The following is a 21,451-nucleotide window of genomic DNA, read 5'->3' as shown; positions in this document are numbered from 1 at the left end:
TTAAACCCCCAGCTTCCCCACCACATGGAAGCCTGCGTCCTCTCCGAGGTCCCTGTAAGACAGCCGGGTATCCTGTTTTCAGTGCCCAGGTGGCACCTACCAAATACCCATCGGATTGAGCAGCGAAGGGCAGGTCTTTGAAAGGCCTCGGAAAAGTTGCCCTGAGTCTGCAAAGGCCTTGACGCCGGACGGAGGTGCTTTGGGAGGGAATAGCGAGACGGCCCTTCTGCACAGAGCCGCCCTCCCCCTCGCCCCTGCCTTGCCTCCCCTCCCGGCCCAGAACCGGCTCTCCCCTCTCCACCTCGCAGCAGCCCCCACCACCCCCCAGCAGGTGAAGTGCCATTCTTCCGCGCCTTGCTTGTGGGAGGGTGAAAAGAGAGCGCGAGGAGGGAAGGAGGAGGAAAGTCGGCCACTGGCTGGGCCCTTTTCTTCCCGAGCGTGTTACAAACCAGCAGGGTCCAGGCATCGAGAAGCTTTCAGGGCCTCGGCAGGCCGCGGTACCCGCGAGCGGCACCGAGAGAATATAATGGTAGAGAAGCAATCCGCCCGCAGAACCCTCTGTTTCGGAGCCCGCGCAGCCAGGGAGGCCCGGGCAAACAGGCTTTTATTGGGCCGGGAGCGTGGCTCCGCTTCCCGCCGTTGCCTTATTCCAGCTGGGAGGACTGATGGGCTGTGGTTAGCGGCTGCACCTTTCACCTCCGGAGCCGGGAGCGCAGACATGACCGGCATGGCAAGCGGCTGGCAGCCGTGCCTCCCCCCGCCCGCCCGAGCCCGGCCCGGCCGGGGTGGGAGATCTGCTCTCTCCGGGTGCAGACGGGTGCCTGTCCGGGTGGGTCACTAGCCCTTAGCACATGCTGCCCCCGCACCCCCTGCAGTCGGGGGACCAGGCAGGGAAGGAGCCTGACTGCTGGTGCCCTCGTCCTGGCAGCCTGACCCCCACCCCGCGTCGCCCTCAGGTCTCCGCCAGAGCGTCTGAAATTCCCCCTGGACGCGATGCCCCTTCTCTTCTCAATTCCCCCATCCCGCCCCTCACCTCGCCTTCCTGCCGCTTTGGGTTCACGTGTGCAATTGTCCGATGTGCTTTCTCCCCGAGAGGCTCCGTCCCCAGGCTCAGGGCCCTCTCCGCATCCCCTGCCTTGGCCCTGCATCTGGCACGGGTGCATGAATGAGCAGCGAACAGCCCCTCCTAACCGAGCATCTAGTAGGCACTCGGCCCCGTGCAGGAGGCCACTCGGTTCCTCCTCACTGTCACCCCGTGGGAGGGAAGCCCGGGCACAGGAAGGCTGGACGGACGGTGGCCAGGTGTGCAGCCAGCACCCGAGCCCCGCTTGGCCTGAAGCCAGCTCTTCCCCACCTTGAACCTCGACACCCCACCGCTCTGAAGGAGGCAGCCATGCGGCTTCTTAGTAACGACCAAGTCAGGTGCAAGAGAAGAGGAGGGGAGAGAGCCGGCGGAGGACTCATACCAGGCGGGGAGCACTGCTAAGGGATTTCGGGCGTGCAGTCCCCTTTGGGCCTCCCGCCTCCCTGGAGAGGGAAGTGACGTTCTCATCTTTCCGAGGTGCAGACTGCGACCCAGAGAGGTCTAGTGAACTGCCGGAGGGCACACAGCTTTGCACACTGCAGAACAGATAAGCCTATTTCACCATGCCCTGTAGCCACAGAAGCCCCTAATAAATCCCAAGTTATCCCCGCTTTATCGGAGCTGGTCTCCCAGTCCGGGTAGGGCAGCGGCTGCAAACTACAGCCCCCTTCCAGCCTGCGGCCTGTTTCGCCAATAAAGCGTGTTTGGCACACGGCCGCGTCCATTTGTTCCCAGGGTTCTTACGGCTGCATCGTCACACTGCAAAGGAGGAGCAGAGTGGCTGCAACAGAGACCAGAACTGTTTCCGTGTCCCCGCTTGCAGAAGAAGTTCATAGGCCTTGGGGCTTGTGACATGGCTGCCCTTAATTTACCTAAAAGCCACGGGTGGCTAATTCCACCACGACCCCTCTTTTCTCGGGAGGTTGGAAAGAGTGTGGTTGGAAAGAGTGTTTCCAAGGAGTCAGTGCTTTTGAGATGGGAAGAAGGAAGCCAGTCAGCCGAAAATGCGAAGGACATGCGAGGAAAAAACATTCCAGGCACGGGGCCCCACAGGTGCAAAGGCCCTGAGGTAGGAGCATGGTCATAGTAGGCCACTGTGGCTAGAGGACGGTTCCAGGTTGCAGAATGCTAGGAAACAAAGCTGGAGAGGGGCCAGCAGGGCTCCTTGTGGGCCTGGCAGGGAACCTGGCTTTTCATTCAACGTAAAGCAGGAAGTCTCTCAGAGGTTTAAGAAGAGAGGAGTGCTGCGGCCCGATTTACACCGTCAGACCTCTTCCGTGCTGTGACACGAGGCATGCATTATAGAAGGGCAAGAATGGAGGTAGGGGCAAGTGGGGCAGGGGCCTGGGTGGGGACAGAGACCGTAGGGATGGAGAGATGCAGGTGAATTGAGCCTATGTGATAAAGGTAGAGCCAGCCTAATTTGCTTCTGGAAGGCATGAGGGAAATTAAGGCCAGCGTGCACTCAGAGGGTGGTGTTGCCTCATGGTGATGAGGCCCAGGAAGCCGGGAAAAGCAGGTGGGGGGTGGGGAGGGGGCACAGGGGGTTTGAGACACCTATTAGGACTCCCCGTGGGATGTCAAGCAGATAGATCTATGAGTTCGGAGCTCAGGGGCAAAGTCTGGGCCGAGATATAAATTTGGAAGTCATCAGCATACAGATGATATTTAAAGCCTGCGACAGTTCACCACCACCCCCCTTCCATAACTTAATCATTCACAGGACGGCACATTTTCAAAAGACCGGGGACCAGGAGAGCCCGTTATCCCCACGCCAGCCCTTGCAAATAGGCCTTCTTGATCTTGGCCGTGAAAACATAATCATCAGGCTTTAAAAACCACAGTCGGGAAAGTTCAAGCAAGTATGTGAAGTCACCGAATTTATTATTCAAAATATCCCTTTGCGGTGTGGCTCTTTCCAGCTCCCCGGAGACCGAGGGTTCCCGTAAGCTCCCCTGGCCTCCTTTCCATTCCTCCATTCGGGTGCCTCTCGTTCCCTCCCCAAGGCTTCGCTTCCACGGCCCTTCCTCCAGAGGCATCGAAGGCCCGTCCCGGTCGCCCCAGAGGGAAGGCCGCCGCTCCCAATTCCGCCTCTGGGAAGCACGTGGCGTGTCTTATTCTTGCTCCGGCTCCCAGCCATGGCAGGGTGGGTGGCACCAGGAGAGAAGGCGAAATCAGCCGGGCCCCCAGCTCTTCGGACACACGCCCCCAGCCATCCCAGCTGGCGCACACCGAGAATCTAGAGAAGCGGGAACTGGTTGGTCAGGTGGCTCGAAGGGGCGGCTGCCCGCAAGGGCGCAAATGACAGTGGGGGGCGGGGAGGGGGATCAACGTTCAGCAAGCCGAAAGCTTCTCCCCGCGGAGGTGCTGGGGAGGCTGGAGGGGCCCCGGAGCAGCGGGCGTCTGTAGGTCACCTCCTCCTCCGCCGCCCCTTCCCTCCTTCCTTGCCCCACGCCCCGAGCCTCTTTGCGCGGTGTTTTGGAAATATTTCCAAGTGCTTCAGCAATATCGTGCACACTCTCTTCCCTTTCCCCCGGGAGCGGCTGTCCGTGCGGGGAAGGTACTTGCTCCCAATCCAGCTAAATTGTTATTGACTTGTGTTCTCTGCGCTCCGCAAACATTTCACTCAGCCGTCGCCAGCGAGGCCAGGAATCCCTGCTAGGGCTAACGGGGAAACCAGCTGTGCCGGGCCATTTCTCCTGCTCTTCCTCATCGATCACAGAATTAAACTGACAGAAGGAGAATTTCAGAGCGACTTGGGAGGGGAAGGAGCCGGGCCCGGATTGGACAGGGGTTCAGGGACCTGGGGACCGGAGTGCTGGAAGTAGGGGCAGGAGGAGGGTGGACAGCCCTCCAGGGTTGTAGCTGGCGGCAGGGGGTGGCCGATTTTGTTTCTGAATTGTAGGTTGGCCCAGGCCAGAGAAACCCAAGACGAACAGACAGACGGGGAGGTTTTTGCTATGGCTGTGCGGCCACAAGTAAAGCTGACAGGGTTCTGCAGACCGAGAGGGGAGGGACAGTAAGTCAGAGGCCACACAGGTGAGCCAGCCCCGGACCTCCACCACAGATCTGTCCATAAAATATGGACAGGTGGGGTTTGTGTCTTTGTTTTTGTTTTTTTCAATGAATTGCCACTATTTTGCTATCCGAAGATTGGACCTGAAGATCGAGATCCTGGCCTCTGGAAAGATCGGGTGTGACCACCCTGGGTCTGCGTGCCCATGGACGGCTGGGCCGAGTTGCCACAGTCCGTGGCCCTCCCTATAGTCCCCCCGCCATTCCTGCCTGGCCACTTAAGGTGCCAGGTGCGGACTCCCTTCTGCCCTGGCCCCCTGAGGAGACGATAACACTTCCTCCCTCCCGGTCTCTACTCCCAGCCCAGGGCTGCGCCAAGAGGAAGGGACAGGAGGCTAATGCCCATCAAACTGCTGGAAATGGGAAGATCCCTCCAGACCTGAGACGGGGGCAGACAATGACCTCCAACTAGTCCCCTTTCTCTTCCTTTGTTCCAGTGGCAGGAGTCACCCTCGCCTGGCCACTCCCGGGCCTCCCCAGCCTGCGCTGGCCTCCCCAGCCTCCGTAACTGATGCAAACACATGCAGGCCTGGGCCCGAAAGCCCCCCCCCCCTCCCCCCGGGCTTGGCCTGGCCCCCCAGCCCTACCCCGGGCTAAATCCACAATAATCCAGGCCTTGTGCGTGGGGAGCCGCCAGGCCAGCTGCCTAGAACTGCACAGGGCGTGGGCCACCCACCAAGCTGCACGGAGCCCCGAGTACCGAGGTGATTCGTAGGGGCCGTGACCAGCAGTCTCGATAACCAGCACCCTTCCCAGGCTGTTCACATCACAACCTCTGGGGGTGGGGTCGCGTCTTGAGTAGATTCTAGATCATTCTCTCGGGCAGCTGGGTCGAGAACCACTGGCCTCGCGCAGGCTGCTGCTGCACGTGGGTGGGGACTGTGGGGGCCCCGTCTGTTTCTCGCCTTCCCTGTTGCGAGCTCTTCCCTAAGGAGGGCTGTGCCGGCCTCTCCACTGCAGGGCGGCCACTGAGCCACGGGCCCCTAGGCACCACTGGTGTGATGGGGCGAGGGGAGAGTATGGTCGGGTGACTTCCCTAGAGCCATCGCTTGCCCATCTGACAAACGGGACAATAATACGCAGCTCGTGGGATTTCTCCCACCGCTCGCTCACCCAGCCTGCCGCCCAGAGCCCGCAGGTGCTTGGGAGCCGTCCTGCCCTTCCCTGCAGAGCTCCGACGATGTGAGGCCCAAGGAGTGCAGAGATCCTCGGTCTCGCAGCCCACCGCTCGCTCTCAGGTGCCTGGGCTCTGCCCACCCTGGAGCTCCGACGCGGCCACCGTGGCTGATGGTTCAGAGTATCCTTGAGAGTTGTCTTCACGGCTGGATCCGCAGCGCCAGGCCTGGCACACGGTATTCTAGGTGGGGACACAGGTCAGCCAATTCCCAGAAAAACTGGAAATGGAGATTCTCGTGGAGCGCACCCCGCCCCCCGCTTTTTCGCACGTCACTAGCTGTTTAAGTCTTTGAATCACGTCCGCAACTTCAGATGCTCTGTGGGGGCCTGGGGCCTGAGGCTCCCTCCCATTTGGTCACCTGTGGACATGGTGTCCTGGCATGGGTTCCCCAGAGGCCGACCCGGAGACGTGGGTTTAGGTCCAGAGCAGATCACGGAGGAGGTGAGGGATTGGGAGGAAGGGAGGGAACCCGTCCAGGGGCCGCAGTGAGCCAGCAGTGGGCAGATCGGCGTGGAACACCTCAGAGCTGTCCCCCAGGAGTCGAGGGAGCTGGGACACGTGTCCCCCAAGTCCCCATTAACACACCTCGCCGGTGGAGGGTTTCTCTGGAGGCTTATGCCCCCCAACACTCCCAGCCCGTCCCAGGCCAGGGTTGCACATTCCCCCGTGGCCCCGGAAAGCCACTAACGTGTATATCACGGAGCCGCCCGCTAATGCTGTGGGTGGCCACCAGGATGGGACACCCACGGTGGCCACTGCATTTGTCCGGGGCTGGTATTGCTGCCCCCATTTTCAAGTGGAGGGAAGTGGCCTGCCTGCCTTCATTAATGCCCAGCAACTGCGTCCACCGATGAGCCATAAGATCAGCCAACCTCTCCTGGGCGCCCACGCCGTGCCAGGTGCTGCCGTAAAGACTTCAGCACATTGGCCCGTCTAAGACCCCTAGGCTCTGCCCGAGCAGGGTACTGTTCAGTCGGTGCAGGGACCCAGCACAGAGAGGTGAGGCTCCCTGCCCCAGGCGGCCCAGCCAGGGGCGGCGGGCTCGGATCCCGGCAGCCTGGCTCCAGCCTCCCCCGGCTGCCGTCACCTGCTCCTCTCCCGTCCCTTTCAGAATTCCCTTCTGCCCCGCTCCGCTCGCCCTTCCTTAGCGCTCTGCCTCTGGAACAAAACCCCACGAAGCGCTTTCTCTTGTCCTCCCGGCAGTGCAACCCCCCCCCCCCCCCCCCCCGCCCACCGCTCGCGCCTCTCTGTCTCTGCCTGCCTGTGCCTTCCACGCAGGGCGACAGCGCCAGCCAGGGACGGGAGAGAGACGCGGGCTGGCATTCTGTCAAGGAATTAATTGAAAAATAAAATCATTAGATGGGAACTCCAGAAATGCAAAATGGTGGTTGGAGGAGGGGGGGGCGGGGAGGGGGGCAGGACTGGGGGGTTGTTGGGGGACGGCTGAGTTTTTTGTCAAGTTAATTTCTCGGGTATTGATGTTTGGTGACATTCTCTTGTTTATCTTCGGGTGCAGCTGTAATGCTGAAAGAAAATGCACAGCTTGTTTTGTTTATTTATTTTACACCTTTCTCCGGTTCTGCATTATGTTTGTTTGGTGAAAACCCACTGAGGCTTTTGATGTCGGGGAAGTGGGATTTCAGCAGCTGTTCCCAGCAAGCAGGGTGCTCCGCGTGCAGGCAGGGCCGGCGGGGGGTCGCTGGGTGTCGTTCGGTGGGAACGCGCGTCCTCTCAGGGGGGGCGGGGGGGGCGCTCGGGGGCTGACCTGAGCCAGATGCACCAGGGCCCACGAGAGCAGTCGTGGCCCCCGAGCACTGTGCGGGGCTTCGCGCACAGACTCGCTAATGCGCACAGCCGCCCCGCGAGTCGGGTTCCGTTCTCATCCCCCGTGGGCGGGCGAGGAAGCCGAGACCCGGAGAGCTGAGGTGACTTACCCGAGGTCACCGGGACGTTAGGCGGCAGAGCCGGGACCTCCGGTCACGTGACCTCCAAGGCCGTGGGGTTAGCCAGTCGCCAACCCGCTTTGTATACCCCTCCCTCGCCCCGCTGGGGTCGGCGGATCCCCTGGGCCGTTTTCCAACGTGGGGTGGGGAGTGGATACTGTACCTGCCACGTCATTCCGTGCGTTTGCCTAACAGCTCTCCGTGGATCGCCCACCATGTGCTGGCCGCCCGATGACGGTCCCCGCCCCGTCGGCGCCCACTGGCCTAATGGCAAAGCGAGACGTTAAATCAGCACGTGTGACGTGAGTTTCGGTAGCACAGATGTCGGTCTCCACGCCATCGGCTGGGTTCTAGCCAGGTGCCGATCACTGCTCTTTTCCCTCCGTCAGTCCTCCCCGCGACCCCGTGAGGTCGATGTTGGTAGCGCCCCCCCGTCACAGGTAGGGAGACTGTGGCACAGACAGGCTAGTCGTTGGTGGGAGAGAGGTGTCCACGCGTGCGTCCCTGAGCGTGCAAGGAAGCGTTGAGGGCACGGAGGGGTGCCCTGAGAGGCTTGCGCAGGAAGGGGGAGCCTGCACCTGCTCCTTACCTCGGAGCCTTCAGGTCAGCAGAGGTGGCTTTAGAGAGACGGGGAGCGGTAAGGAACTGCCCTGCCCCCCCAATTCTGTACACGAGGGCGTGAACCTCAGGGTACGTGCCCTGCCCGAGGGCACACAACGGGGGACGTGCCAAAGCCAGTGCGTGTGATCCTAGAGCTGGACGTGGTAACCGCGGGCCCCGTGTCGGTGTCACGGGCTCCCATGCGACCTTGGCGGGGCCCCCCCACCCCGAGGCAGGGCCCCCGAGACTCCACCGAGGCACCACTTGTCCTGCACCCCGCCTGTGTGCGCTCCTCTGCTGGCCGCGTCCCCCGCCCTCTGGGCCTCGGTTTCCTCGGCCAGATGCCATCTCGCCCCCACCCGCCCCTGTTATGTTGTATTGCTGTCCCGTCAACATCAGTGCGGTTTTTCAGAGACGACCCACCTCGGTGCCCTGGGACTCAATCGTTCATTTGCTCGTTCGTTCATTCGTTCTTACGTTCAGCACGTGATCACAGAGCGCCTACTCTGTGCTGGGCACTGGGGACAAGGCAGACCGGCTCCCGGAGCTCGCAGCTGGGGCCAGGGCAGGCCTGAGGCCGGTCAGACAGCAGAGGCCCTCCGAGCTGCCACTCTGTGCTGAGAGGTGCAGGAGTGGCAGTAGCCTATCATGTGGTCATTCGGCCACCTGTCCCGGGACGGGGAGCTGAGGCTCCGAGGGGTGAGAGCCCCGCTGCCGGGGAGGGGAAACATAGGATCAGAGGCCAGCGCAGGGTGCCGTGGGTTCTTTTCATTCTGTTACCGCTGCATCACGGATGCTTGGCTCTTAGACGCTCGTCAAGTGGCCGCAGGGGAGGAGAGGGTCTCTGGGGCCAGGTGACTCCGAGGAAGGCATAGGGTGACCGAGGGCAGGGCCGGCATTCTGGGCAAAGGCGTGGAAGAACTGGTTTGCTCCCCAGCAGACTGAGTGTGGCTGGTGTCCGGGAGGCCGGGCTGAGCTTGGGAGGGGCCCGCTGGCTCAGGGGGTGGGAGAGGCCATGAAGCCGTGAGCACAGCCGCCAGCCGGGGGTGAGACTAGCACGGTGGCGGGAGAGGGCCGGAGCTGGGAGTCAGCACCGGCCATGCTTACATTGTCGCCTCCTCCAGGAAGCCGCCCTGATAGCCCACACTGGAGCAGGGCCTCCCCGTCCCGGCACTAATCCCGCCCTGGGTTGTAGCTGTCTGGCTCCGTCGCGATCTCCCCTCCGTGGGCCAGGAACACACTGGACGGGGCCTGTCCCGTTCACTCCCACGCCCGGCCCAGGGCAGCACTGCCCCGGTCTGTGTCGTCAGGGGACCAAAACGTGAATGAAGGTGGTTCAAGGCCACTTTCGGTTCCCGACCCTGCTTGGGTTTGTCCTTCAGCAGCCTGCCCTCTTCGCCCTCGTCTGTCCCTGCCACCCGTCCGTTTAGGCACTCAGTAAGTACTCTCTGAGCGTCTGCTGCGTGTCCCACACTGTTGGAGGCACTGGGGGGCACAGAGTGACAGTGCAGACAAAACCCCAGCCTCCCGGAGACAGCATTCCTGTGAGAGAGGCAGAGAGCGAGCTGAACAGTAAAACACAGGGCTGAATGCCATGGTGGCAAGCGAACAGGGAGGTAGGGCAGGGGCACGGGGGGGACTTGTGACTTCAGACAGCATCAGGGAGACCCCAGCCCCCAAGAGGTGAGGTTCCTCCTCCCCCCGGTGGCTCCCTGGGAGAAGAGGACTCCAGGCAGAGGGGACAGCAGGTGCAGAGTCCGGACATGGGAGAGGGGGGCGACGGGGGGGTGCCAGGAACCGGGAAGGGGTCCCCCGGTGGCTGTCTCCGTGCGAGTGAGGGGGAGAGTGTGACCGGAAGTTCACAGAGGCGACAGGGACCACTCGGGTGGCTTAGAGGCTGTCCTGACAGCTTTGCCCCAGGTGGGGTGGCACCACGGAGGGTTAGACAAAGGAGCGACATGTTCTGACTCCCCTGGGAGCCTGGGCTGGGGAGGGAGGGCGGAAGAGGCTCCCGCCATCCTGCGGACTAGAGACGCGGCGACACGGTGGGGGGGGGGGGGGGGGGCGGCACGTGGGGCGCAGAACTGGTTGAGAGCTTGAGCCATAGGACGCGTAGGCAGAAGCCTGCTCCCTTGGCCTGTGTCGGGCTGCGGCGAAGACCAGAACGATCCCCGAAGGGGAGGACCGTGGCTCCACCGCCACGGCCGCCCCTCGGGAGCCCGGGAGAGCGGGGACCACCATCCCGGGAGCTCACACCCCCCGCTGTTAGTAGCGAGCAGGGGGCGTCAGTGACAGGCCCACAGGCCCTATTTTCCTGCCCTTCTATTTTCCGGCTCCCATTACCTGCCCACAAATTCAATTTCCAGAGGCCATTGTGCACCTCCGGAGCCTGGCGATTATAAGGAAACCGAGAGCGTCAAGCAGGCAGCGGGGAGAAGAAGCGTGTGTCTGAGCCCGGGGGCTGCCGCCCCTACCCCCAGCCCGTCCTGCCCCCTCTCCCTTTCCATGACTAACAATGACGGATACAGCTGCCAGGCCTGGGGGCTCCTGCGGCGGGGGGAGTGGGGGGCAGGCAGCCTCCCACCACTTCCTCAAGCCTCGCTCGGTCCCCCCTTCCCGCTCAACGTGCTCATCCCCTCACTGGGCAAACATCAATGAGCACACACTGGGTTCCAGGCTGTGTGCTGAGCCAGGGGACATAGCAACCCACAGGACAGCTCTGTTCCCAGACAAAGAAACGTGCGCCGTGGTATCAGTGGTGAGAAGGGTCACGCGGCAGGGCTGGGGGTCCTCTGAGAAGGGGGCATGGGAGCTGGGGCTTGAACACAGGCGACCTGGGTCGTGCGGGGGCAGGGGTCTCCCGGAGGGCCCAGCTTGAGTAACGCCACCCAGGGGATGCAAGAGTTCCCACTCCCTGCCGGGCAAAGCCGTGGGAGCTCTGAGACCCCCGGGGGTAGCACCTGTTCTAGAAGGATCCCTCGGGCTGCTGTGGGCAGGGCAGACCCCGCGGTGTGGGGCGGCGGGAACAGGGATTCGGGTGAAAGTGCTTGGATCAGGCAGGTAGCCGTAGAGGACCAGAAGGGGTCGGTACCCCCGGTCACCTGGGGAGGAACACGGTGAAGAAATAGGCTCAGGGACGCCAAGTCACTGGCCCAGAACATTCTACAAGAGGCCCAGGACTCTTCACGTCTGGGCCAAGGGCGAGACCGGGCTCTGCAGACCCGGAGGCGAAGGGTTTGTCCCCGCAGAAGACTTCACGGAGGAGGTGTTTGAGGGCCGGGGGATCGGGACGGCTCGTCCGCAGCCGCCTCTGAACGAGCCCACATTCTCCTTCCTTGACTGAGGCTGACCGTTAGCGAGTGGTTAGACCAGAAGAGGGACTGCCAGCAGGCCTGGCCTGAGCCCAGCCTTCCCCCTCCCCACGACCCCGTCCCTCCCAGGAGGGCCAAGGGGATCAGCTCACCTTCCCCAAGCCGCCCTCTGTCTCCCTGGCATTCTCTGGCCAGCACCGGAGACTCCCGTGAAAAGTGGGAAGGCTGTGGCTGTGGTGTTGCTTGGGTTCGAGTCCTGCCTCCACCCCTTGTCTGAGGGACCTGAGACTTACCTGCCTGTGGTTCTGTCCCCTCACCTGCAAGAGGCAATAATAACACCTGCCTGTGGGCTTGTTAAGAGGAGTGGAGCTGAGGCACCCAGTGGGCGCTCAGTAGCGTCTGAGGCCCAGGGGGAATAGGTATTGCTGAGCCCGCCGTCCCGTTGTTCATGCTGTGCACCTGCACCCCCTTCCCCTGTCGTCACAGAAACCTCCTCTGTGTCCTTCAAAGCCCAAGTCAGAACGCCCCTCCTCTCTAAAGCTGCCTCTCGCTGTTCTTCCCTCCACGCCTCCTCTGCCATCTTTGAGCATGATTTCACCCGACATTAATTGAGCACCTGCTGGATGCCAGCCGCCTCCCATGCCATTAAGAGCCTGCAGTCTCCAAGAAAGCCTGCGCGGCTCCTGTTTGTTTCCCCAGCGACCGCCCTCACTTGACCCATCCTCTCCGAAGGTTTCCTGCTCCCTGCAAGCCGGACAGAGACCCGCTAACCTCGTAGCTGCTGGGAGGGGGCCTTCTCTTCTCCCTTCCCTTCTCTTCCCCTCCCTTCTCCTCTGCGGGTGGGAGACAGGGAGGGGGGTGGCGGGCAGAACAGGGGAGTGGCTGGGGTTGGGGGGAGGGCAGCCCCGTGGTGAAGCGGGAGACTAACCCTCACTGTTTCTCCCTCCCGTGTTTTCTGTTCCCCGTTGGCTTCCCGTCCCTCGTGCCCCCTCCCTCTCCGTGCCTTCTCTCCCCTCTCGCCTCCCCGCCCTCCATTTTGCTCACCCCTTTCCCTCTCCCTTCCTGCCGGCTGTCTCTTCCCACCTCCCAACCCTCTCGGTTGTTCTTTCCTCCTCTCTTGCCATCTGGGCTCCCACAGAGCCCCCGAAGAAAAAGCGGTCTGTGATGTTGGACGAGATCCTGGAGCAGCTGGAAGACAGTGAAAATGACAGTGAGGAGCAAACCCTTCAGCTGCGAGCTGGCACCGAGAGGGTACGTGGCTCCAGGGCCCTGGGGACTGGGGACAGCCGCTCCGGCTTCTGTGCTCCTGCCACACGGGCTGGGGAGGGGGCGGGCAGCACCGCGCGGGTGGGCGGGGAAAGAGAGCCCCCACCCTGCCCCCGGCCCAAGGTCAGAGGGGACAGTGGCCTCAGGCCGCTGCCAGGGCAGCCTGGGCCCCAGCCGGCCTCCAGGGTGATAGGTTCCCGCGGCCACTGTGTGCCCGCTCTATGCCCGGCACCCAAGGGCCGCGGGCAGGCGAGGCGCGGCCGCGTTAGGGAGCCTCTCGTGCCAGCACAGGACCCGGGAGCAGCAAAAACGAACCGCCCCCCACCAAGCCTGGCAGTCCGCTGCTCCCAGACGGGGAGACAGGGCCCCACCTTGCTGGTTGGAGGGTCGGGGCACAGAGGGACTCGGGGTTGCTCCGGGGCGCACGGCTGCAGGGGAACGAGTGTGGCACCGGGGGTGAGGGCAGCTCCCTGCAGCCGGGCCGTCTGGGCACGAGGCCCCCGCTCCAGGCTGCAGAGGCTGGGGACCCCGGCCCAGTTACCTAACCTCCCTGGTCCCAACCTCTGCCTTGAAAACGGGTTCCCACCTCGTACAGGTTTAGTGAGAAAAATTGCCGCCTTAATCCACGAAGAACCCCCGGGCGCGGGGCTGAGCACGTGAGACCAGCCCGGAAACTCCTGTTGTCGCCTTCCCCTGCGGGGCTGTTAGCGGGGGGTTCCCACCCACGGCCCTCCGCGGGAGTGCTCCCGGCTGGGGACTTGGCCTCCGTCCTGCTCCAAGGTCACGTGGGACCGCCAGCGACGGAGCACGGGGCTGGGGAGCCTCTGAGCTGCTCACGAAGCCCAGCCACCAGCCTCACCAGTTGCTTCTAAGCCGTGTCTCTGATGGCGGACGCCCTCCGCGCACAGGCAGGGGACCCCGTGAGACGTGCCCCGGCCCCGGCAGGCGGTGTGGAAAGGCTTATCCCGGGCTTGGGGCGCCCGTGCACACACACCTGCTCCAGCCTGGAAATACGGCCTCCCCCGTGGGGAGGAAAGAGCCACAGCTGGTCTGCTGTGGGTCTGAATCCCAGCCTCGCCCTCCCCAGCCCCGGCCGCAGACCAGGGAGGTCCCCTCTAACCCCCCGGCTTCCCTCTCTGTACGAGGGAGGTGACATTGTGCCAGCCTGGTGTCAACCCAAGTAAAGCCCAGAGAAAATGCCCATCAGCACTTCTGTTCTTAATTCGGGACCTCTGGCCAGGGCTCCAGGTGCGTGTCCAGGAACCTTCCGAACTTTGCAGAAAACCGGGTCTGTGCGTTTCCGGAGGCGGGAGGTTCCCATCTCCATCCGGTCGCCTGAGCCGTCTGGAACCCCCGCAAAGCTCCACGGCGCTGGTCGCTCTGTGAGGCTCAGCCCGTGGGGCAGGTGCCCGGCCCTGGGAGACCATGGAGGCAAAAGGCACAAACCCGGAGTGGCTTGGTCGCCAGCCTTTATGCCGGAGTGTCCCGCAGAGAGCAGGTGCGGCCACAGTGTGTAGGTGGGGCTGTACGGCAGGGTCAGTGTTAAACCTCACCCCGGCCAGGCCCTCAGGTGGCCAGTCCCCCCAGGTGCCATGGGTCTCGGGGGTGACGGGCCCGCCCCGTTCCCCCGCCACTGCCTGTCCCGTTGAGCGGCACGTGGGTCCTCCTGGCGGAACACACGATTTGTGCTCCCACTGCCAGAGCCAGGCCGATGGTGGGGGGTAGTCCGTGTCGCCAAATAGGAGGCCACCGGACCCCCTGGGCCTGGCACACGGGAGGCGTCGCTGGCACAGACTTAACTGACTCGGATGAAGGTACCAGGACGTCCCCAGGGCAGGACCGGCCAAGTCCTGCAGCCTGGGGCTGCGTGCCGAGCATAGGCTATGCATTCACACCAGCCTGGGACGCTGGGTCCCCTTCCCTCTCGCTGCCCTGCCTGGCCTCTCTGCCCCCACCCCCCCCCCCCACAGGGGCTCACTGTCTAGACAGGGAGCCGCCACATAAGCAAATGAGAACAGTCGATTCGGCTCCCCTGGAGATCGCGGGGGGCCCCATCACCCCTCCTTCATGCCACACCTGGCTCTCCAGAACATCCATGGCGGATGCCACCCTCATCTCCCCCCTTGCCCTTCCCCTTCCCCAGGGGCACTGCATTCCCCACAGGCAGCCAGAGGGGTCCAGCTGGATCCGTGAACCGGATCGTGCAAATCATAGCTTAAAACCCGTCAGGGCCCGCCACACACTTGGGACGAAGTCACGTTCCTCGCCCGGCGAGAAGGCCCTGCCTCTTGTCCCTCACTTCCTGTGTGCTGGCCTTTCCAGCATGCTCCCACCCCAGGGCCTTTGCACTTGCTCTTCCCCCTGCCCAGACACCCTTCCCCCGCATCTTTCCTGTCTCTCCTTATTTCCCTTTGAGATCTTAGTTTAAATTCCCCTTCCTCACTCAGAGAGTGGCCACACTCCACCCCTCCCACGTGCGGACGTCCCTGTCCCTTTCAGTGGCAGCAGTTAGTGCAGGGAACGGCCTGAGCCCTGTCCCTTCCCCACTGAAAGTGACTGCAGCCCTGAGCAGTCAGGAGCTACTAACGCTGTGTAACTTATATCGGAACTGCCGTGTCTATTGCGATTCTGGAAGGAGGCGGAGCATGGCCAGGTGACCGTCCAGCGAAGCTGGGTCAAGTCCGCCCGGCACGGGGGCGGGGCCGCCGGGAGCACCTGGGAGAAACGCATCCATCCAGAGTGTGCCGGGTGAACTGCGGGGACTCCTGACTGTGGGGCCCAGACATCCGGCGGACGGGCACCGTTGTCACCAGGAACATGGGGCACAGGGGAGCTTATGAGGAGGATTTAGAAGTGACAGTGGGCCATCATTCGGCCCAGAAAAGAAATGCCAGGAATAAACCACGGAGGTGGCCGCTGAGGAAGGGGTGCGGCCCCGGCGAGCCTCCCGATGTATGTGCAGACTCACCCGTTTCTCAAGGGGGGTCTTTGACCCCCGGATGGTCAGGGGGAGCCAGGAAGAGGGCCGTGCTGGAGGCTGGACCGGAGCAGGCACCCGGAGAGGGGAGGTGATGTGGGGCCGGGGGCCGCAGGGTCAGAGGGGGATCCTGACCTCAAGGCCTGTGCACACGGCCGTTTGCAGAGTCAGGAGCTAGAGCCCTGCCTGTGTGCCCCGCGTCTACACACGACACACCCACCGCACGCCTGCTGGGACTCTCGGGGCCCGAGCCCCGCAGGTCATGTTTCCCAGGCTCCCCTGGCAACAGCCTGCCAGCAGGGTTTGGTCGGGGGTGGGTGCCTTCAGGCTCTGGGGGCTCATAGGAGAGAGAAGCCAGGGTATTCCTCCCAGTCCCTGGGGCCCTCCACGTGGAGGCATTGTCACCCGTTGGCCTCTGGCTCTGCCCGAAGTCCCCCTCGGTGGACCCGCCCTACAGGCACGGCAAGGAGACAGGGAGCTGCCAGAGGCAGGGAGGGGGCCCAGAGGGAAGCCGGGGTGGGAGGGCAGGAGTTGTGCAGGAGCCGTGGGGGGTCAGCAAGGGCATGAGGCCCCGGGGAACCCTGGAGGGTAGGACCCAGTGTTGGAATGTGGGGCCTGGCTCGGGGTGGGGGGCGGGGGTGCGGGGAGGGGCCGTAAAGACAGCTCTGGAGGGGTGAGGAGGGGCCCGGCGCCCTCCTGCGGGGGGAGGGTGGGAGTTAGACGGGGGTCTCCCAGAGGGGAGTGAGAGCAGGACCCACAGGCCCTGGTCCCAGGAAGGCCTGGGCGGGACCCCCGCTGCACCCCTGCCGCCATGCAGCCATCTCCTCCTTCCACGTCCGTGCCTTTAAAACGGGTAGGAGAAGACTTCTTGCCTCGTAGAAGCGTTTTGAACATTGAAAGACCCCGGGTGGGGAGCACTTAGACCGTTGCATGCCGCAGGGGTGCTAGATAAGGGGTAGTTCTCACGACTGCTGTCCGAATTTCACAACGAAGGAAACTTGGGGCGCTCTGCCCACGAATGCCCAAGGAAGCCAGGCCCCAGCGCGAGCCCGGCAGGCCTGCTGGGCCCACATCGGAGGCATGGGGCAGGATGGGGAGTCCATACGCGCGGGAAGGTGGCCCGGAGAGGGTGCCCTCTGCCCACAGGCCCCAAAGCGGGCCGAGCAAGCACATGGTTCAGCTGCTGGCACACAGCCAGACCCCAGATGAGCCAGTGGTTGCCTGGGTGTGCGGTTGGAAAACAGGTGGACCCCTCCCCAGGCCGTGGTATGGCTGGGTTTGCTCCTAACGCTTGTGATCCCGGGCCCACCCGCGGGCAGGGATGCCACTGTCACAGTAGAACCGGCCGTTCTGAGAGCCGGATTCGGGCCCCTGGGCCAGCACTCCTAGACCCGTCCACCCACTTGGCTGCGTAAGGAAAGGGTCCTGTCGGTGCCCACCCGGCAAAGGTCGCTGGGCAAGCCCTCAGGTCTGCCTCCCTCCCCGGAAACTCGAGCCGGCGTCTTCTGGCCGGTTTGCACGCCGGTCAGGGGCTGGCGTAGAGGGTCACGGGACCCAAGTGAACCTGGGATCCCACGGAAGCATCTGGACTCTGGGAGGGGGCCAGGCAGCCACCATCACTCCACATGGGGCGGGAAGGGGCACCAGCCAGAGGCAGAGGCTGCCACGGAGTCAGCCAGTTCGCCTCACCTGTTTGTCCGTTCGTTCATTCATTCATTCATTCATTCATCAGACACTTAGCAGGGGCCCCGTGTGCTGGGCACCCGGGATTCAAGGCCAGAACGGCCACATGAGCTTCTGTCTCCTGGGCTTGAAGACCCACGTGTCAGGCCGAAGACAGTTTCCAGCGGCCCTCGCCCGCCTGTGTTTCCTCCCTCTTTTGCTGCCTCCTCGGCTTGTCTTTTGTGGCCGGGCCGGTGTGCCTGTGCTCCGCGGCGTCTAGGAAGGATTAGCGCAAGCCGAGCATGCAGGCTTTGGTGAACAGAACCGAGCTCGGCTTCAACATCTAATTCAATTTGTTCTGCCGAGATTGAAATATGAAATGGTTGCCAGTCAAACGTTCAAAGGATGGGGAAGGGAGAGTGAACGCCTGCTGAAATTTAAATTTTAATGAAAATGACTTTAACCCTTTGGTGCACCTTGCAGAAATGGAACACGGTCTCCCCCTCCTGCGCGACAGCCGCTCCTGGGTCCCTCCCCCCCGCCGCCCCCGCCCCACTTCTGTTTCCCCCGAGCCTCACTGAGACTAGGTGGCACGCTTTTTTTTTTTTTTTTCCGGAAATACTACTAATAAAAGATTAGCGGAATACTTGCTTAATAACATTCTCCCATATTGCCCCAGCCATTGAAACGGGCATCTTGCCAGCAGTGACTTGTGCCAGCCCAGCCCCCCCCCCACACAATCCGAAGGTCCAGCCACACCCAAATGTCACAGGTCGTCTGTGTTGTGGTTTCCTGTGTGCCCCCCCCGCCACCCCCCCTGGAGGGTAGGAGCCATGTTTCTGCACCCTGCTTCCCCTGCCTCGTGCGGGCAGGGGTGGGGGGTGGCGATAGTTGACGGACCGAATGCTCCCCGCTTGAACCTCCCGGCGGCTGTGGGAGGTGGGCTCACTTTCCCCAGGCGACACCATGCGGAGGGCTCATGCCCAGCGCCATGCCGCGCAGGAAGCGTGAGAGAGAGCCTCTGTCCCCCTCTCTCAGGCGTAGGGCGGTTGGCCACAGTGTCCCCAGTTTACAGGCGAGTCTGGGGCTGCGGAGGGAAGGCCCCCTGTGTGCTGGGTCTGGATCTCTGACTCAGCGCAGCTGCAACGAAAGGCATCCTGTCTTTTTCCCCCCGATCAGGCTTTTCCCGTCCAGCACCTACTTGCCACGAATCTCTAGTGTGCTTTTCGGCGTGCGCGTGTTTGCAGTATCCTCAGATGCCGTCAGTCCCGGACACATGTGGCTCAGAAGGGCTGTGGCCAGCGCCAGGCGCCATCCTAGGGCTCCTGGGCGGAGAGGGGGGGTGACAGAAGCGGCCCCGAGGCTCCCCGGAGGGTGGTCTGAGCCCTTGTCCTCATCCCCGGGAGCTAATAGAGCTACGCAGCCGAAGCTGAGGTTTGAAGGCAAAACCCCTTGCTGTGTGTGTCCAACACGTTTGTGGAGCCTCCTGTGCACGAGGCCAGGCCGTGGGCACCGGACCAGTGAGCTCGGCAGATGACGCTCCCGGTCCCGGGGAGCTGACGGCAGGAGGTGGGGAGCCAGCCAGCCAGCAGTCGGCTCCTTGTAGGGCCACTGTGGCCGCCGTCTGTACAGGGTGTCGGGAAGGGCCGACGGGGGAGCTCCCTGAGGGCGGGGCATGTGGACGGAGCCCGGGGAGGGGGGAGGGCGTGACATGCGTTATCTAGGGGTGGTGGGGGGGGGGATGACTGAGACCCTCAGAGGAGGTGACAGGCGGCCAGGTCCTAGGTGTGCTGAAGGTGCAGCCCATGGGACACAGTCTGAGGTGTGCAAGGCCAAGGTTCGGGCCTGCACGGTGGGAAGAAAGAAGCTGGCATGTGCCGAGGCCGGTTGCTGCCGGAGCTGGCAGGGGGGACACCAGGAGTTGGGGGTTTAAATGCACATTACGCTGGAGATGACCATTAGCCGTCAGGTGGAGACAAAGAGCTTCTTGGCAGACATGTGTCAAGTTCACAGGAGAGGGCCGGACCAAAGGCATAATGGGAAACCATCGGCGTTTCTTGAAGAAATCTAAGAAGCAGCGTGGGGGACCCACGGGCCCCTGAAGGGAGAGCCAGTAAATCCTCGCTTGAAGCTCAGAACTTCCGAGTTTATTTCTAAGCCAGCCCTAGACAGCTCCAAACTCTCTTGGCCACGGGACCCTCTTTCCCAAACAAAAGTGTCCTGCGGATCCCCGGTGTAGAAAACAGAGCAGAACCACTCTGTTCAAAGTCGGGGTGTGAGGCCGGGTCCCCCCCCCCCCACATAGTCGTCCTTTGCCTCGACACCCCAGCGGTGCAGAGAACCGAGGTAACATGTAAACAGGACTCAACAAAGCATCGCGTGCAGGCTGCAGCCGGGGCAGACTCTTAACGTGTGTGTTTATTTTCACATGTATGTTGCAAATACAAATGCACAGATAGCTCGTCGAACCTATGATTTCACCGAGCTCCAGGAGGAGGTTCAAAACAAAACAAAACAAAACTCTCCGTCTGAAGGGAATTATTAAGACCGTGAAGACAGTAAAACAGAAGTGGTAACGAAGAGAGCCGTGAATGGTGGGAAGCGGGGGTTAGCAAACTGCTGCCCGGGGGCCAGATCCCGCCCCTGCCTGTTTGCATAAAGTTTTATTGGCACACAGCCACGCCCGTGGCTTTACATACTGTTGTTGAATAATTGCAACAGAGGCAGTATCGCCTGCCAAGCCGAAAATATTCCCCGTCTGACCCTTCGCATCGAGGTTGCCGAGTCCCGATCGAAAGCCAGCCCCTGTAATTTTGCAGCCCAGAGAGGGCCAGTGGCTGCTACAAGGCCACACCTGAAGGACTCCCCATCCCGTGCGCTGCCCGCTGCACCACGCGGCCCGGGCACAGACCAGAGCCAGGCCGTCTGGGCCCAGATCCCGGCTCTGCCCCTCACCCGCAGCATGACCTTGGGCCGGCTCCTTGGCCTCTCTCCGCCTCAGTGTCCTCACCTGTGACCCGAGAGCAACGGCAGAACCGACTCACTGGGGCCGTGACGGTTTCACGAGCACAGACGCGCTGAGGGCGGAGACCGGCGCCCCCCACGCGCTGAGCACCGCGGAAGCAATCGCTGCCGTCACCCATCCCCCCAGCGTCAAGGAGAGTCCCCTGTGTCACCCCACCACCCACCACCCAGGAGGCCGAGCGCTCCGGCTCAGCGGCGAAATAAGAGGGGCTCTGCGATCTAATTAGAGCCTCGCCAGAAGCCAGGGCTCCGTCCCCTCCAGCTTCCTTAATAAACCCCACTTCCCCTTAATTGCAGCTTTCATGAAAACGATCCGCTGGGGCCTCAGCGCCCCGTCCTTGGGCTCAGGCCAACAGCAGGCATTTTTCTGCAGATTTCCGGGCGGCAGCTGCTTCCGCCTTCCCCAGGAGCTGTCAGGAGCCCTCCCGTCTCCCGGTCCCCGAGAAGATTCCAGGCGATGATACCGCTGCCTCCTCTGATGCCCGCGTGCCACCCTGCAGTGGGCAAAGCCCTCGCAGCCACCAGCTCGGCCGAGTCACAAGGCGGAGACTTGTCGCCTTCGTTGCACCAGTGGGGAAACTGAGGCTTGGGGAAGCGAAGTGGCGAGTATTCCGGGAAGGTGCCAGATGGAGGCAGGCCGCTTGCCAGGCGCGTGCCGTGGCGGCCGTGGCACCGTCTGGGCCGTCGTCTTGTCGTCCCCTTGGCTTTGCGGAAGAAGGGCGGAAGCTGGATACGCCGGGAGCCACGTGCACAGTAGCCGACATCACTGCTTCCGTTCGCGGTTCTCAGGGCTGGGACGTGGCGCTGAACGGGTTGGGGCCAGAGCCCATAACCCCCTCCGGCTCCCGGCGTGTCACTTCCCAGTATGGCAGGACCAGGCTGCAGGACCGAGGGCCAGGGAGAGGCCAGCCCAGACAGCGTCCACAGCCCGGACGCTCAGTCTCACGGCGCTTCTGGCCGGAGCAGGGCCACGTGGGAGCCGGATGCCCCACGAAGGCGCGGGGTCCTCGTGCTCCAGGAGCAGGGGAGCGAGTGCGGGAAGCCCGTACGTTCTCAGACCCAAGCACCAGTTGTCAGCGCAGATCCCCAGAGAGACCCATGGGTGTCGCTTCCGCGTGAAGACGTGTTTGCTGCTGCCCCACTGGCCACAGTACGTCACGTGGCGGAGCCCTCAAGGGAGGGGACTCCCAAGAGGCATGGACGTGGGGTAGGGCGGCAGGCGGTGGAAAGTCGGGGCTTGGATGCAGTCCCTCCCCCCCACACCCTTCCTTGGACACCGTCTACCACCTAGATGAGTGGGGCGGCCTCCCTCCTTTTTTCACCCCCATCCCG

The 21,451-nt window shown here is 62.9% G+C and overlaps 1 protein-coding gene across 5 annotated transcripts in view; it reads left to right on the top strand.

The window, feature by feature from the left end:
• The window catches only part of RBM19 (RNA binding motif protein 19), a 148,874-nt gene that overhangs the window by 111,232 nt on the left and 16,191 nt on the right, over nucleotides 1-21,451 (top strand). For 2 of the 5 annotated variants that reach the window (XM_042909844.1, XM_042909840.1), the window contains exon 24: nucleotides 12,329-12,441. In XM_042909844.1, the coding sequence (XP_042765778.1) occupies nucleotides 12,329-12,441 (113 nt within the window). Of the gene's footprint in view, nucleotides 1-9,261; nucleotides 9,317-12,328; nucleotides 12,442-13,051; nucleotides 13,769-21,451 lie in introns of those variants that run through there. The other 3 variants (XM_042909842.1, XM_042909843.1, XM_042909841.1) reach the window with 3 other exon arrangements.

Source organism: Panthera leo, chromosome D3, assembly GCF_018350215.1.
Source record: "Panthera leo isolate Ple1 chromosome D3, P.leo_Ple1_pat1.1, whole genome shotgun sequence".
Taxonomy (NCBI): Eukaryota; Metazoa; Chordata; class Mammalia; order Carnivora; family Felidae; genus Panthera; species Panthera leo.
Note: the sequence above shows the minus strand (reverse complement) of the source record. Positions and strands in the feature narration are given on the sequence as shown.